The sequence below is a fragment of the Cydia splendana genome, chromosome 7, assembly GCF_910591565.1.
Source record: "Cydia splendana chromosome 7, ilCydSple1.2, whole genome shotgun sequence".
NCBI lineage: Eukaryota > Metazoa > Arthropoda > Insecta > Lepidoptera > Tortricidae > Cydia > Cydia splendana.
Window position 1 is genome coordinate 11,044,901 of NC_085966.1, and position 17,113 is coordinate 11,062,013.

The 17,113-nt window shown below is 37.4% G+C and overlaps 1 protein-coding gene across 1 annotated transcript in view; it reads left to right on the top strand.

Moving 5' to 3' along the window:
• LOC134792154 (uncharacterized) overlaps positions 1-17,113 on the top strand; it is a 187,951-nt gene that overhangs the window by 49,636 nt on the left and 121,202 nt on the right. The window contains exon 2 of the mRNA XM_063763375.1: positions 15,081-15,524. Within this exon, the coding sequence (XP_063619445.1) occupies positions 15,098-15,524 (427 nt within the window). The 5' untranslated portion in view covers positions 15,081-15,097. The remainder of the gene's footprint in view (positions 1-15,080; positions 15,525-17,113) is intronic.

Consider the following 17,113-nt stretch of genomic DNA (forward strand, 5'->3'; position numbering starts at 1 on the left):
ACATTTACTCTCTGTTTTGCACTGCACCTCGCTGCTGCTTGTGAAGCTCGCGAAGGCCATCTGACGGACTGAAAAACGAAAAAAGTTGATTCACAAACAACATCATACATCACAGGGCAAATTATAGTTTGGCAAGCCTTCTCCGTCAGTAGAAAAAGGCGGCAAATTTAAAAAATTACAGAAGAAACTTGAATTACGCTCCTTTTTCTACGGACAAAGTGAGTTTGCCAGAGTTATACGAAAAAAAAAATGTATCCTCCCATAGAAAATGAACCAGCCAAAATGTATGAAACAGCCAAATTTATTTTTCGCGATTTCGGGGTTGATCCCATAGTAAAAGTTGCTCAGTATAATCCCAAAACCTCCCTGGCAACGGGAATGCAGTTATTCTTTAGCCACCGGGTATGTGCTTACGTTTAGTGCATTCACGGTTGAATCCTGAAAGAACCGGTATTTGGCCTGGTTAGTTAATCTCAATACATTCGGAGTGTATACTTTAACTTATTGAGATTAATTAGACCAACTTAAGGTTCTTGTGCATGAAATTATACCATTTATACCCTACAAGCTCAACATCGTGACATTCATGACCATAACAAAACCTGAAACCGGCCAGAACAGGTTACTAATGGACTCATTAATTATGTACCTACTGATACTTAAGATGAAAGTGGAGGACCCGCGTGAAATAGCCTTTTCATACAAACGTAGTCCTCATTTTCCACTCTGGATATTAACATTATTGAAAATATTTTGACCTAAATAGTTGTATAACAACCACAGCTATGCCCCTACGTAGATTTATTCGAATTTTTAATTAATATATGAGTTGGGGAGCATTTAAAAAGTATGAAATCTGTGTTTCGCTACCAATTTTTACAATAATCAAAAAATTTAACAAAACCAAACGTAGGGTCATAGCTATGGTTAGTATACATCAAATTATGTAAAAATATTTTCCATAATGTCAATATCCAGAGAGGAAAATGGGGACTACGTTTGTATGGAGCAGCGGCCGTCCCTTTTCCTCTTAACACGTATCTAGATCTCGAATATGTAAATATAAGGTCACATTAATCTGGCTAGTCCATATTCATGTCTAATAATGAGTGCAACAAATTATCACCTGCCTTATTGGAAGTAAATATCCATACTAATAGCCCGTAGCTTGTTAAAAGTGTGATTAAACTAATTAAAATGAAAAACAGTTTGTCTTATTAGTCCTTATTTGGTTGAAATCTAGTGCGTTTGGTAATTAGAACCTATGTTTTCAGGGAAACGCATAAAGAAACATGGTGATATACTGTACTGTATAGGTATTATACCTAATATAGGAGAACCAATTAAGAATTTAATACCGGGCCGTGTCCGGGTCGGAGCTTCCGGTGCATCGTTTTCTATGGAAAGCATCACGTGATCGCCTGTCATGTCATAGCGGAAGCTCCGGCCCGGCCACGGCCCGGTCTAACGTGAGTCGTCCTTTGTCCATCCCATACGTCAAACGTGGCGGTAGACCCGCGGAGACCCAGGTAAGCCAAGTCCTTGCAGTTCTAATCGTGAGGTGCTTCCATTCACGACGATATTAAAATAGATTTCGACGACATACATAATTATGCAGATTTCCTCGCAATGTGTTATTTCACCGAAAAGCTTTAAGTAGTTCAAGATTTAGAGCATCCAAACTGTGTAAAGTTACGTTATCTAAATTGTTTCATCGTCAGGATAAATTAAATAAATTTGTATTTTACTGTTTCTTTCATTGTCGTCGCCTCTTTTTGGCTAAACTATCTTAAGCGACCGTAATTATAGATATGGCTATCTTCAGTCTCATCTCTTTTAACTTTCATTTTGACATTCATGTCACTAGTACATCTGTAAATGTATATTTTTTCTACTTTCTCTGATATCTGATCTGATACATTGTGTAACATTTCACTTTTATACACAACTCAAATAAATTCTTGGTACCTTGGTATTAGGGAATGCAAATCGGTTATTCTTTGTATGGAAATAACCGCGGTTTCGGTTAAAAACCGATTACCTTACTTGGTATAGGTACTCTGCAACCGGGTAAAGGATGACTCACGCTAGACCGGGCCGTGCCCGGACCGAGGCTGCCGACATGTCATTTTCTATGACGGCTGATCGGTGATCACGTAGTACTTTCCATAGAAAACGAAGAGCTGGAAGCTCCGACCCGGCCCCGGCCCGGTCTAGCGTGAGTCATCCTTAAAAGTAAGTTCAAAAGCGTTTAGAGGTCGGTCTCGTAAGTTCTAATCCAAAAAAAAATACTAAATAATTTTACCAATTTGTTCTATAGTTCCACCAAATTTAATGATCATATGTTGTACTGTTGAAAAAAAGATAATAAGTATAAATAAGGAGAATAATGGAGGCATTAGATGCTTTTCCTGTGATTGCATGGCAACTGATTGCACGACTACATTGGAAGTAAGACAGACAGTTCTAACTTGCGTAATGTACCAAGAGGATATCTCATTGCAGTTGACAATTGACATCCCATTAAAATTCATATATATCAGAGCGAAGATTGATATTCATTCTATCTTGCAAACAAATTTACATACACGCAACAGTTTCGCCCCTAGCATATGCCAGGGGCCTATTCGACATTTTTAAATAAATAACAGTTGGTGAAGTGAAAAATAAACATTAAAACACTTGGGACAATGACGTAACCGGAATACTGTCAAATATAAAAATATTAAAACTAAAAAATATGTTTACTTACCCATAGTCTATGTACTTACCTAACTGTGTCCCAATTATTTAACTCGTATTACTATGGCATAGTAATTGCAACCTTAGTTGTTGCAAGCCGAGTACTTTCTACATGATATACAATTATACACAAGGTAAACTATGTACTACTTGCAGTAGTTGCAGTGGCTGTTTTTCTACCATATTTGGCAATGTCACTTTTAGCACGGAAGCTCTTGTTTTAATTTTTATACCATTCAATAGCGGGTATAATTAAATAGGTACTATATTTTTTGTCGTCTAAAAAGTGAATATGCCTCTGAATGTTTGTATTGTATGTTTGTCGCTCTATATTAAATATATTTTAAAAACTGAAGGGTCGCTTGGAAAACGCAGATATATAGAAGTTAGATTGTTTTTGTAGGTACTTGTAATAAGCGGACTTAACACGACGAAACAAGTCGGCTATAATATAATATGAAATGTCAAAGTGTCATTAATGTTATGCCGTGACGTGACGATAAATAAGTGTCATGACGTCATAGTCTTGTCATTAAATTTGAAGACATTAAAAATCGCCGTCGAAAACGCTATCACTACACCTTATAAAACAAAGTCCCCCGCCGCGTCTGTCTGTTTGTATGTTTGTTCGCGATAAACTCAAAAACTACTGAACGAATTTTCATACGGTTTTCACCTATCAATAGAGTGATTCTTGAGGAAGGTTTAGGTGTGTATAATTTGTCAACCCGTGCGAAGCCGGCGGGGCGGGTCGCTAGTACTTAATAAAGTTAGCTTGTTTTCCATATTTTTTTAAAGATTAATAATCCATATATAAGATACTTAAGACAACTTGGCTAAATCGTTAAAGGCTTGCCCTTTTCTAATGAGAGGTTAACCGCATATGTACATTATCAACACTCAGTATGTTTGCTCGAGGGAAAACTACTTTCGTCTTAAGTAAAAGTAAATTGACTTGTCTTCTCTTAATTTTTTATAATTTTTAGGATAACGTAAATTATTTATTGTAGTTTGGCTTTTGAGTATTTACAGTAATAATTGTTTTACAAGGGGGCAAAGTAGTTGTTTATTTCCTCGTATTGTAACATTGATACCCGAGATCGAAAAATTCAATATTGATCATTCAAAATCATCACTTAAAAGTCAACTCAATCAGGCTACTAAGGCAAAGAGAGTCTCTCCGATCTGGTGTGGTGAAAAATAATTTAATTGCATACCAGAATGTGTTTCATTTCGAAATAAATAGACTGCCCGTGTCGCAACCCTCCTTTGGTAAGCCTACTGCAGACACGGATGGCTAAACATATCAGTCAGATGGGCTAAGAACTGGGACTGGGGCAAGACAAACACTTGTAGGGAAACCACATACTCTTTCTCTTACCCCATATGACTTTACTTATATGAATATTAAGTACTTATACTAATTATTAACATGAACTAATCGTGCTTCGTGAGTAACGCACCTTAGAGCATTTATCGGTGAATGAAGTAACCTTGTAGAGGCGACACAATCAAGGCGATAGTTAACAATGCACGTGGGCCCGCCTGCTTTATTGTCTTTAGGCTGGTTATAGATTCAGGTGGTACGAGTACCTGGTAGCATTGCCTGTGACTTTCGCTAGACTTCTTTACGTGGGCGTTGATCCGTTGATACAGTAGTTTCGATAAAATTGCTAAGTTAACCTCCTGGTCTTCCCTTGAGTTTGGAATAAGCAATACTTAGGTAAGTAGTTTAACTGCTACAAAATTAATGTTACAATAAAAATAAATATACGTACAGTACCTAAACGAATACGTGCATCTATACAACTAGGTACGAGTGGGTACTTAAAAAAAATAACGGAGCCCATAATTAATAAATCATAGAGTCGAATTGAAAAATCTAAATATGTATCTTTAATATCTTTATTCTGTAGATTACATCTCTAGATTCTGTAGATTACTCGAACATCTAAGATATATCGGAGCGGCTGAGGTGCTCAAAAATATCTGAACACACGCACTCAAACGTCTTGACAATAGAGGAGTGTTCAGATATTTTTCTGAGCACGTTGGCTGATAAAGATAAAAAATACTTTATTCAAGTAGGCATATTACAATGCGCTTATGAACGTCAAAATAAAGCTATACCGGCTCCAACCGTACACATCAGCCTCGAGAAGATTTAAATCCCCCCTCAATTGGAGGAGGGTATCACAATACGGGACCGGCAACAAACTCGGCGGGACACATCTTTTCAAAACTTTATTACATCTGCTTCTATATAACTCATGGCGACTGTACATTACAAGAAACAACACTGAATCCAGCTCGGACATCCCCACCTGAGGCATTTCACGCTCTGTCCCGTAGGTACAAAGTGTACAAACGCATTTTCTTTCGTGTATTAGAACTTTTTTCAACGCTTAAGGCCGATAATTATTTTTGTGGTCATATTTAACCATTAGTTACAGAAAAAGAAACTCCTATATCTGCAAATCTTCAGAAAATTCCCGTTTGCACGGGACAACCGTAGATAAATTTCATGGAATGCTCCTTCTGTGAGAAAAACGTTAGATACACGAGATGAACACTAAGCAAGTGCTTAAGGAAGCGAGATAGGCGTAACAGATAAAATAAGACAATTGACTGACCTACAACTCCGCTTTGTTAGTTTTCACACTTCGTTAGCGGCTCAATGTCAGGGTGAAACTTGTCAGTGGGACTGCAATTCACTAATACATAACGTAATCAAACATGTATGAGATGTATGAGAATCACTACATCTTATAAAACAAAGTCCTCCGCCGCGTCTGTTTGTTTGTGTGTATATATGTTCGCGATAAACTCAAAAAATACTGAACGGATTTTCATGCAGTTTCCCCTCTTGATAGAGTGATTCTTGAGGAAGGTTTATTTAGGTGTATAATTTGTTAAGGTTTTTTGTAACCCGTGCGAAGCCGGGGCGGGTCGCTAGTATATTATATTTTATATGTTTGATTGCGTGATTTTTACTGCTGCTCCATAGTAAAAAAAACATTGTTCGCCTTTTGTACATTAAATTTTTCTTTTTAAATAATGTTTAGATATATAATGCAAATGACACATTGTATGGAAACTTGCATTTGATTATATATGGCTACTTCTCCGATTACAAATGCGAGGTAGGCTACTTTTTGTGGTGCCTGCTTGATGGATCAAAGACAAGGAAACGCAACTTCTTGACACTATTTATTTTGATGTCGGCATAGTTCATCAGTTCAGTTACATAGTTACTTAGGACTAGGGGTGGTATTTAGTAGATTTATTATCGTCTGTCAGATTGAACTCTCATGCAGAAGCGTTTTCCTATTCGGGCTGCTTGAAATTGAGCGACATTCCATTCCGCCGTCATCTGCCGTCGATGCTTTAAAGCCGTCACTTCGTAAACGTCATGTTCTGCCTTCTTGTGTTCTAGATTTCACACCAAGAATACGAATTCAAAGGTAATTCCGAGTCCTATACGTCCCAGTAGGTACATCAAAGAAGATTACACGACATGAAACAAATTGCATAATTGTAACGTGGAAACCTTACGTAATGACATTAATGCCATGCATGCGATGGAATCAATAAACAATTGCATTGTTAGCTTTGTCGCAACTAAATCATTAATATCATTATTCATATGCAGACCACCCGCGCTTGACAATATTGTTAATTAGTTCTATGATTAATTGACTGCAAATGTAGTTTACTATCTAGATTTCAGACATTCGAGCTAGAGTAGTAATTAATGTTAAGTTATGGTTAAAATAATAAAGGCTAGAAGGGGAGTCCTGGGAATGACAATAAAGCCATTTAAACTGCGCCATTTTGTGTTCATAGGTTCATACATTGCAGTATTGCAGTAGTAATGAATATTCGAATGTGGTATATAGGGCTTTTCAAACAAGGCTAAATATTCTTTGATGTTATGGTATAAAACTTTACGCGGGCCAAAATTAAAAAGCTCGTGGACCGTGGTTTAGAAAATCCTTTTATAAAATTTGTAATAGTTGTTAAATTCGAACTGGCAATTGACAAAATCAAATAGAATTTGTATAAGCTTTACGGCTTTGATTGAAAGTTTCTGTTTGCCCAGTAGTTCAAAGTTTTACTCCGATAAATGTCCTAAAATCGGCTGATAAGCACACTCCACATCCTTGACTTATCGAAAGGAGTTTATAGAGTCGTGTGTATTGCCACAACACGTCTGGACCGCCTGGCCCAGATAGCTCAAAGTCCGTGGCGCAATAACTGGAACACTCTGTGCCTGTCACTCTACTCAATTGATAGATGGGTGTATAGAAACGTTACGATCGGTTTCATGAGTATCAGTTGATGAAATTAATTCTGTAGCCTAGTAAGCAATTATAGGTATATTACACAAAAGAATCAGATATTTAGATGAAAAGATATATTATGGTCTGGTAACATACAGGGTCTGATCGTAGGTACCTACGCTTTAAGTTGTCTATGAGTTATGACTGTGGTAAACTGATTTTCAATACATTAAGACGACTTTATCCTAAAAAACTGTATTGTTTATAAGCGAATATGACAGAAATATCGTGTATTAGGTATTACTCATCACACAATGGGCAACGAATTGGATAAGTAAATAGCTTTTTTGAACAATAATTATAAGATCGTGATCGTGAGATAGTAGTCGGTAAAGTGAGCTATGGTTGCGAAACCTATACTAATGCGAAAGTAGCTCGGTCTCTGTCTCTCGTCTCTCTATGATATTGATAGGTATAAGTAGATGTCATTTTGGCATGAGTATAATAATATGTTAATAGTTTATGTTGCCGAAAGTCCTTCTCGTAGTTATCTTGTATCTGATCAATTTGACACGCTTATATTGTATCACGCTGTATTTTATCAAATAAATAAAGTTTAGTGCTATTATATGTCTTTCTATAGCTATTATATTATATTATATATGAAAAAAAGTAAAAACTAAATTTCATCTCATACGAAAAGTTCCACTCCGTCACATTTTTTGGGGACAAAAAACAAGACAACGTAAAGAATTATGACCCCGCGAATCACTACTTTTATCTTAGGAGATTCAAGCAAGGGTAGATAATTTATATGGGGATGCTAAATAGATCACACGGAAAAGGTCGCTGTTAGAAGCTAATATCGAAATGGATGCATTACGTTATTTAGTATTACGTGCGTAAATAGTAATTCGTGAGTTTAGTGATTGACACTAAGTGATACACAGCATTTAAAATCTAGAACTAGAATATCCTCCGCGTTCAAGTCGTGATACTCGTGATTAACTCTACTCTTGGTTTTCGGTATTTGAAAATAATTTATGTTATAAGTAGCCTATGACTCCTTATCCTTATTGCAGTTATGTGAAATGAATTTTCCCGAAAACGAAATCACCTTCATAACCATTTGTAAAATGATTCACATTATTTTTAGTCGTTTGCAACAAATATTGTTAGATTAGTACCCAAAACATACTTGCCTTTTGTAAATTTGTATACACGCAAATCAATGAGATATAGGTTTTTCTCTGGGAATAGGTACTAGCTAAATGTCCTAACATACCAACTCATAGTCTATGCTGCGTTGTTATTATTTTAATGATGTAGTCCACTTAGAATAAAATTACAAGCTGTTATTTGAATCGACAATAATTATTGCTTTATCTTCAATTTATTTGTACCATGCGTCATTTGAAAATGTATTGCACAGCAAAATTATGTAGAGTAAGTCGTACGGCGTACCTATTGCAATAACACATAATAATTTCCCCGCACTTTATCTGATGTAAGACGTTAGTTATTTAATCCTGTACCTACTTATGCAAACAAGGAAACTGTTCCTTGCGAAGAATTTTTTACCCTGGAAAATAGGTACTGAAATAAACGTAGGTCTTCTATACACTCTAGCCTAACAAAGGTTCTGCCGAGAACATTTAAAATCAAAATCTGCCTCTGTACTCTCTGTATCACTCAAATCGCAAGAGCAAATAGACAAGCAGATAACGAAAATATGATTTTCGATGTTCAGAGGTACTCCCGCGAACATCGAAAATCATATTTTCGTTTCATATAATCACATAATGTTATGTTCATGAAGTTTCTTAAATCCTAAATAATAGTAAAATGACTGGGCCAGCGGCCTTTTAACTGCAGCCTGCAACGGGATTAAATTAATATTACTCAAACATGAGAACTGAACGTGTGAATCCTGCGCTCTAATGAAGTAATTATAATTCAACATCCCACCTATGAAGATGATAAAAAGTTTACGTTGAACGATGTACCATTGTGATCACAGTTTCAGACCAATCTAAACCTTATTATAAGGACATAAGGTCTACCAAAGGTCAGTTAAAAGTGTTCCTGTAAGCAGCAGCAGCAGACGATCTTATTTACATACAAAGTCAGCGTCGCATTAGCGAAATTTCAATCCATATTTTGTCTGCCGCTATTTTTTTTATTTTTTTTGAGTAAGTAATTTTATTACATAGGGGCTATTCATAAATTACGTCATTTCAAATTAGGGGGGGGGGGGGGGTCTGGACATCGGATGACGGTAGCATGAAGTAGGAGGAAATGGGGTCATTTGAAGCATGATTTTTGGATGATTATAGGGGGGGGGGGGGGGTCAAAAATCGTCAAAAATCGATGACGTAATTTATGGACAGCCCCATACCAATTTTTATTTCATTATGCGTTGGATAATGCTCGATTACTGAACAATAGTCCCTAGATTTTCGTCTTCCTTACTCTCCGTAGTAAATATCACTGAAACTATATGGCCCAAATAATAGATAATAGAGAAAACACCCATAACTCGATCAGGATCAAGTATGCGATGCGCTCAACACACAAATAAATGCCTCATGAATACTTTCAGCTTCATTCTTATGGATCAATTTTAGCTAGGTACTCATTTCCCATCTTGTCCCGGCCCTCTTCAGGTGGAAGTATCGCATTGTACACGACCTTAATACCCCTATCTGTGTTTAAGCGATTATTAGCACGTAGGAATAACTGAGAGACATTCCAGATACCGCATTGTCTCGAGCCATGGGAAACGCGTAACCCATCGCTTGTTTATGGGAGGCTGAACTCGTCATACTTATCGGCATGTCTAACTGTACCTACCTCCTACTCCCACCAAGAACTCACGGAGACTTCCAGCGAACTTTAATACTATTTTGCATCGATATTACCGGTCGAGTTTCGTCATTAAATGATTGAGAGGGAGTCTTACTTCACTTCACGTTATAGCCTCCTACCACTTGATAAAACATAAAATTTAAATGTACTTATAGTACAAGCACAGTAACTCCCTAATATTTCGACCCACAGATACACGGCCCATGCTACCGCGCTATTTTCTGTGCCTCAAATACTGCTTGGATAAATCAGTCACATAGAGCACTTAACTAGCCTGGAGTGAAAATGCAAATGGCTGTCAATTTTGGCAATAAGTTATCAATATTCTCACGACAAAGCAGAGATGGCAACTTAATGACTTTAAAATATTTAAATTACATCAGAAGGTAAACATTTTCCCCATCTAAAGGTTGACTCTATCAGCATGTTTATGTATATTCATGGCTCTGGTTGAAAGTTGTATTACAAGACTTCTGCATGGCGATTACTGCCACACATTACTGCATACATTACAAGTCAGTTATTAATAACTTTACTCGATCTCTACCAATATCTACTCGAGTATTCCACACACATATCCCAATTAACGCTCATTCTGACTGGTACTCTAACTAGTTTGATATTGGATTATTTTTCAAGTGTGTTGTAAGATGCGAGCTTGCAAAAGATACGTCTATAGTGTGTAAAAAACGTGCGAGTGAAGGTTTCCAATTCAGTGCACTCTTGATTAGCGCTGTGATTAGATTAGTTTGCTCGTCTAATTTGTCTTGTTTAGCTTGCGTAAGCCCGATATGTTGTAGCTCAATATGTTAAGCTACCTAATCAAACTACACCGAAAAAAATAATTTTCTACAATACTACCAGAACGTATAGTAATTAAAAATATAGTTATACCTACTAAAATCCGGTAGTAATAACAAAAAATGTTGTATCGTGTAAAACTTGTTTTTTAAACATCACTGTTTAATTCTAGTTAAATGCAATTTAGTACTGCTTACAATTTCGTTGTATATGTAAAGATGCAAGTGTTGTAAATATTAAACGTTTGTCTCGTTTAATATATGCATCGTAACACTAACTATTGATATGTAAAAATAAAGATACGAGTGTACACGTTACAAGTTATTATGTTGTGGTTACTATAATGCATTGTAGTCTGAACGAATCAAACAGTTGTGCCAACACCCCGGTGTATGCGCGGGTGGCGGGGGGCGGAGAAAGGAATTGCGCAATTCACAGAACGGCAGCCATTACGCCAGCGTCTTACGTTCCGGCCGGTCGATGTTTTATTTACGTAGATCCTGTCCATAATTTTATTGTAAACTAGTACAAGTGTATACTATAAGTGCGTGTTGCTGACACAGTGAAATGTGCGGGCTCCGATTAAGGAAAAGTCCTCCCGCACCGATGTGGATAAGGAGGGATTCAAACTGGTGGAAAGGAAACGCAAGGCGCGCAGGGCGCCTCGTAAAACTCTGTGTGGCACTGCGGAGCCGGTTAATTCCAGAATTACGAGGCCTACGAGTTGCGACACCGAGTAAGGCGCTCTACGTGTCTCGCCTGCATTACTCCGCCGGGGCCGACGAGGTGGTGGAGTACGTCCGCCGGAAGACTGGCTACACGCTGAGGGTGCACCAGCTACAGTCGCGTCACTATGTGCACTTCAGTTCATTTGTAGTGCGCGTGCCGCGGCCTCTGCAGGACACCATCGCAAGCGCGGACTTCTGGCCGAAGGGTGTGGTGTTTCGGCGGTTCCGGGGCAACCTGCCGAATCCTACGCCGAGTCAGACGACGCTACGGAGCCACGCTGTCGCCCAAATCCAATGTTTAATTTGTATGTCATTTTTGTGTCTATTGTTTTCTTTGTGGAGACAAAATGTTTTTTTCTTTTGTAGTGTCACAGTGCCTTGGTTTTACTGTAATGCTGTGTTACTTATTTGATCAATAAAATAAAAAAAAATAAGTGTGTAAAACTTGTCTGTATTTACTAGAAGAGCAGTGTACTGGTTATATATTGTTCACGTAACCAGAACCCACTGTGCTGAAGGGACTTCTAAACGGGCCATATGTTCACTGCAATATGTGGCCGGCAACTATTAGTGTCCCTCTCTAACATGTGAGTAAGAGGACACCAATAGTTGCCGGCCACATATTGCAGTGAACATATGGCTCGCTTAGAAGCCCCATTAGCACAGTGCGTTCTGGTAACGTGAACAATATAAAACCAGTACACCGCACAAATCGTTCAGTTACATATACTGAATACCTTGTTATAACAACAGGACAGGAACGTATATGTTACTGTATTATTTAGTAACCATTAACAGACCGGCTAGTTGGGTTTACTAAAAGTCTTATACCCACTACTATACACTTCATAGAATTAACAAATTTAATTTAACAAGAATGGTCTGGTTATGTTTACAAAGTGTCCTGTCGTCACATATACAACAAGACAATATAGTACAGCTAACCAGATTCTGGTTACCAGTACCAGGTTTTTTTTTCAGTGTATGTACATACATACTGAACATAACAATAAAACTTAACAGTTTTTGTTTTGTTCTTATACCTAAAACAAATACGATGCGAGCAACTTCTATTTTTGCCGCATCGAATTTGAAATTGGATTCCGCTGAGTTTTTTTAATCCATTTAATTTAATCTCACTAATAGCCAGCGGCAATTTAGGTTAACGGCCAGTTCTTTATTTAGCGCCGTTTTATTTAATTGGTGTATTGTCGTGGTCATGGCACTAGATTGCAAGAAGATCTGAAGAGGCCTCACCTTCTCTGAACAAATAACGTGAATAAAGACAATCTAGTTTTTTATTGCCTCATTTCACTCTTATCGATTGTAACAGTGTTCAATATTGTCTATGGTGGGTCGATTGCAGATGTCATTATGGCCTTGTAAATCGAGAATAAAACTTACAGAACGGATTAATTTCCTGAAGTTGATCACGGAACGAGAACTGTCAACAACTGTACAAGACAGTTCAGTTTACATGGCAGCGCGTAGACTGCGGACGCGTTCGCTTCGCTGCGACATTGAACGCGACCTTTAACTTTTTAATTTTTAAAACAATTAGTCCCGTCCCGTGCATGTACGACGCCTTTGGCTAAATACACAATGTTCAGTCACCGCCTTAGTCTACTAGAAGAAAGTCGCGTTTCGCGCCGCGATTAAAAAAGTTTGCTCAAACGTTTCTTATCTGTGATTGCTTTTGAATTTTACGCAGATAACGCCTTGTGCCGATTGTTTGTTTTGTGGAATGGCGATACTATTGCAGTGCGGATAGTTTTATGATTTCTACGGTTTGCGGCTGCTGTATGCTTCATAAGGTAGTTTATTCTACAAACTTATACTTTTATTCTTATCAAAGTATTGTGTTCTAATAGCGAATTTTAGAATAATGTAATAGAGTCTGACTCTATGACGCTTTTATATTATATTCGGTGTAAGTTGTAAGAGTTATGAGTGGTTATAGCATTATAAAATATTATAATATTCACCAGTAGGCTACCTATAAAATAGGTACTGATTTATATCAAGTTATCGTGAAAAGTAGTAAATTTATTTTAATTTAGTCTCATTATTAATGAATCAGTGAATCTTAATTTAAACGAACTGGCCTAGACCTTAGAAGACACAACATGAGGAATTAAATGTATATAAATCTGTTAGCGCGCTGTAAGTTTAGGCCATGGTCTAATAAAACATGGTCTTCTATTCCCAGAGTGACACGGGCCTACGTCACAATAACATTGCCACTTTATTGCAACATAACATGTTACATGGGTACATTATACCTATGGTTAATAAGTTAAAATATTTCTTTATAATTTTAATTTATATGTTTTTTATCTTAAATTTTACAATAACACGTCATTTTTAATTATTCGTTAGCAATATCTTCCGATTCACGAAAGAAATTTCAGACGTTCGGGTAATTCTGTTTACATTACTGGCAACACAGGATAGCGCTGTCACATTTGACAATTCGGATCTAGATAACTTCATGCCCTGACCGTCATCCTTGTCGAACGCGTGTTAATTGTTATTTCCTTCTCGCTCAGTGTCAGCAGTCGCAGTGTTTTCCAAACTTTTCACGTCGTAAGCTTGGTAATTAATGTGTAACTGTGAATTAGTTTTTCAAACGTTTGTCTTGTATAGATAAATAAAGTTTAATTGAATACATTAGATTTGTTTTATTTTACTATGTTTCTACATGAATAACTTAAAATTAATGCCGTTAAAATAATTTTCACCGTTGGTTAAAATTCTCCCACATTTTAAAGTTTGAGAACCTGTAAACAGCATGATGACGTAGGCCCGTGTCAGTTAGGTCATACGCGAATCTCGGAATAGAGTACCAGGCGGAGTATATTATTATACCATGAGTTTAGGCATACTTATTTTTTTTTAATTATTGTTTTTTTTAAGCAAACATTTAGTTAAGTATAGGTAAAAATTGCGCGAGCAAGCTGAGCAAGCATTGAAACATAAGAATAAACAGAACCGTGGCAAAAAGCCGAGAGAATGATGATATAATATTCATCTACACCAGGGCTCTCCAAACCCCGGCCCGCGGGCCAAATCCGGCCCGCGAAGCGTTCCAATCCGGCCCGCCGACAGCGGTCCAATCCGGCCCGCGGGAGCCAGGCTCCAGGTTCAGCCCTAACAGCAGCAACCCCAGATGGCCCGCGCGAAAATTCTGAGGCGCAATATGGCCCTCAGGTAAAAAAGTTTGGAGATCCCTGATCTACACTAATGAATTAATGCAAGCGTGTCTTATGTAACAGGTAGTAAAGTATTTTATACTGTAATAAGAAGCTATAAGATAAGATGAGGTTCATAATGTTATAAAGGTTATTTACGTAAAAGGTTAGATGTCACAGATACCTTTATTATGACATGAAATCACTACCTATACCTTAATGACTAGTTTCTAGCCAACTGGAAATTCCTGATAATTAATAATAAGCACCTCTCCTAACTAAACTGTTATGTTGTACATAAACCTGTACCAGAGGCGGATAAAGACAGACACAGAGATGATCCTATTGTCCTGTGTTTACCAATTTTGTTAAAAACTATTAAGTATGATAAAAAACGATATCAAACCTGAAAACACTAAATATGTCTCAAGCCCGAAATGCCAACTTAACTCGTTTTTCTTCCACAGACACAAATGAAACGACAATGCAGACAGCAAGAGAGTCAAGCAGGCAGCGACGGAGCAACAAACGGCGAAACTCCAGAAAAAAATCGCTCTCACCGTCCGACCTAAAATGCTACGATAAGTCAGACAATCGCTCCCTCTCCGAAGGCACGAAAGCCAAGCATAGAAAAAGCAATATAAGGAGAACTTTAACGCATCCGTTCACCGGCGACCAGGATGCGACGATGATAGGAGTGTTTAACCGTGAAGTGAAGGCCCCGGTGCCTGAGAGTGACGAGTCCAACATCCCTCCGACGAGCAGCGACAGGGACACGGAGGATGACGCGCGTGTGTTGAAGTCTGTGATCAACCGGTCCCGATGGGATTCCGGGAGTGAGATGGACTCGTTGGTGTCGACTGTGGTGAGGCGCGCCTCGGCCCGACGACGCAGGATGCCAGCAAACCCAGGTGAGTCTTAATAGTTTTAGAACTAAATAAATCCATAAGTACAGAATGTTCACTGTATAAAAATCTCATACTGTCTGGAACACCGTATGCCGTGTGTGTATAATATGTCCTTTCTTTCAGATGCTTAGAACCTTATGATCTTTTGCAAGTATGTATGTACTATGTATTAGGTAGTTCTGTGGCCGAAATGTTCTGTGCAGTCTTTGTTGTATTTTGCCATTCTTTGGTAGAAAAATTCGGCATCAAAAGACGGAACTCGGGGTTCGGTTCGGAAATATTAATTTCATGATAACGTAATATTTGTCCTCTGTACCTGAATTGGATGGCCTACTCATAATTTGACTGTACATTGTATTAAGTACCTACATCAAATGCAATTAAGCAATATTTTCTATCAAAATGCTGAAAAAACGTTCTAGTTCTTAAATAGCTCTACATCTTAATAATATCTACAATAATCTAATCTACTTAAATAGTTTTACATCTTTTCCCGTTTCCCGACTTCTTGCTATCTTACTTACTTTCCTTATACTTACTTACATAACTTCTAAACCGTGTTTTTAACTCGATAGTAGGTACAATTGTTTTGATAGCATAATGTAATATTCCTATAATATCTAATGTTTGGAATTAGAATAAGTTTTATCACTGTTGTCTGAAATAATCCCTTAGGATTACCTACCTACTTAAACCAGTATCAGTTTTATTAATCTTATAAAAATGTGGTCAACATATTGCCCACTCCGCGGCATGATCAAATGACCGTAATTTAGGCAAGCAGCATTTCAAAGATAATGACTAAAGGATGCTGTTTAATAGGCCTCTGCCAAAGAGGTCATGGTTTGCAATATGGTTGGTTCTTATTGATGTGGCAAGCTACCAGTTTCATCTAAACGTAATTTTACCGCAGTTTTCAACAATTTTCCTGTTGCTACCTGTTTTGCGTTGACATAGGTACTCTTCTTCTTTATATTTAAGAGCTGTGCTCTTGTCGGTGGAGCAATCTCCAACTCGTCCGGTCCTCTGCCAACTCCTTAACCTTCTGGTATGACACGACCTGAACCTTTTCTTTTATTTTTTTGACATTATAAGTTTGAATTTTAACGCGCGTATTTTCTGTCATTGGGTAAAAATACCTTCACGCGTAAATAACTAAATAACAACGTCATTACGTTATTTTCAAGAAATGAAGACAAGAGACCTTTAGAAAAAGCAGTAATTTTGTCTATAACCAACTCATCGATGAGATTGCTGTTGTTGCGTTTCTATTAACTAATAAGAAACAGACTTTCCTTTTCCTGACTAAGTACTTATCTTCTTTAAAAGGTACTACCTACAATCATAATTTTATTATCATTACTGTTTTGTGTTTCTGGAAATATGGTGAAAGAACAAGCACGATTATAATCAAACAGAAATAATTTTGTATCAGAACAATAGTCTATTTACAGTATTTGCACTATTGCAAAGTCTTTCCTATTACAATACAATTTCTAATTGGCGGTTCCATGAAATTATATCCAAGATTAAGTTTCAACTTAAAACGAATTAGAGATTTCCTCGAAAATAACTATTGATATTAATAACTT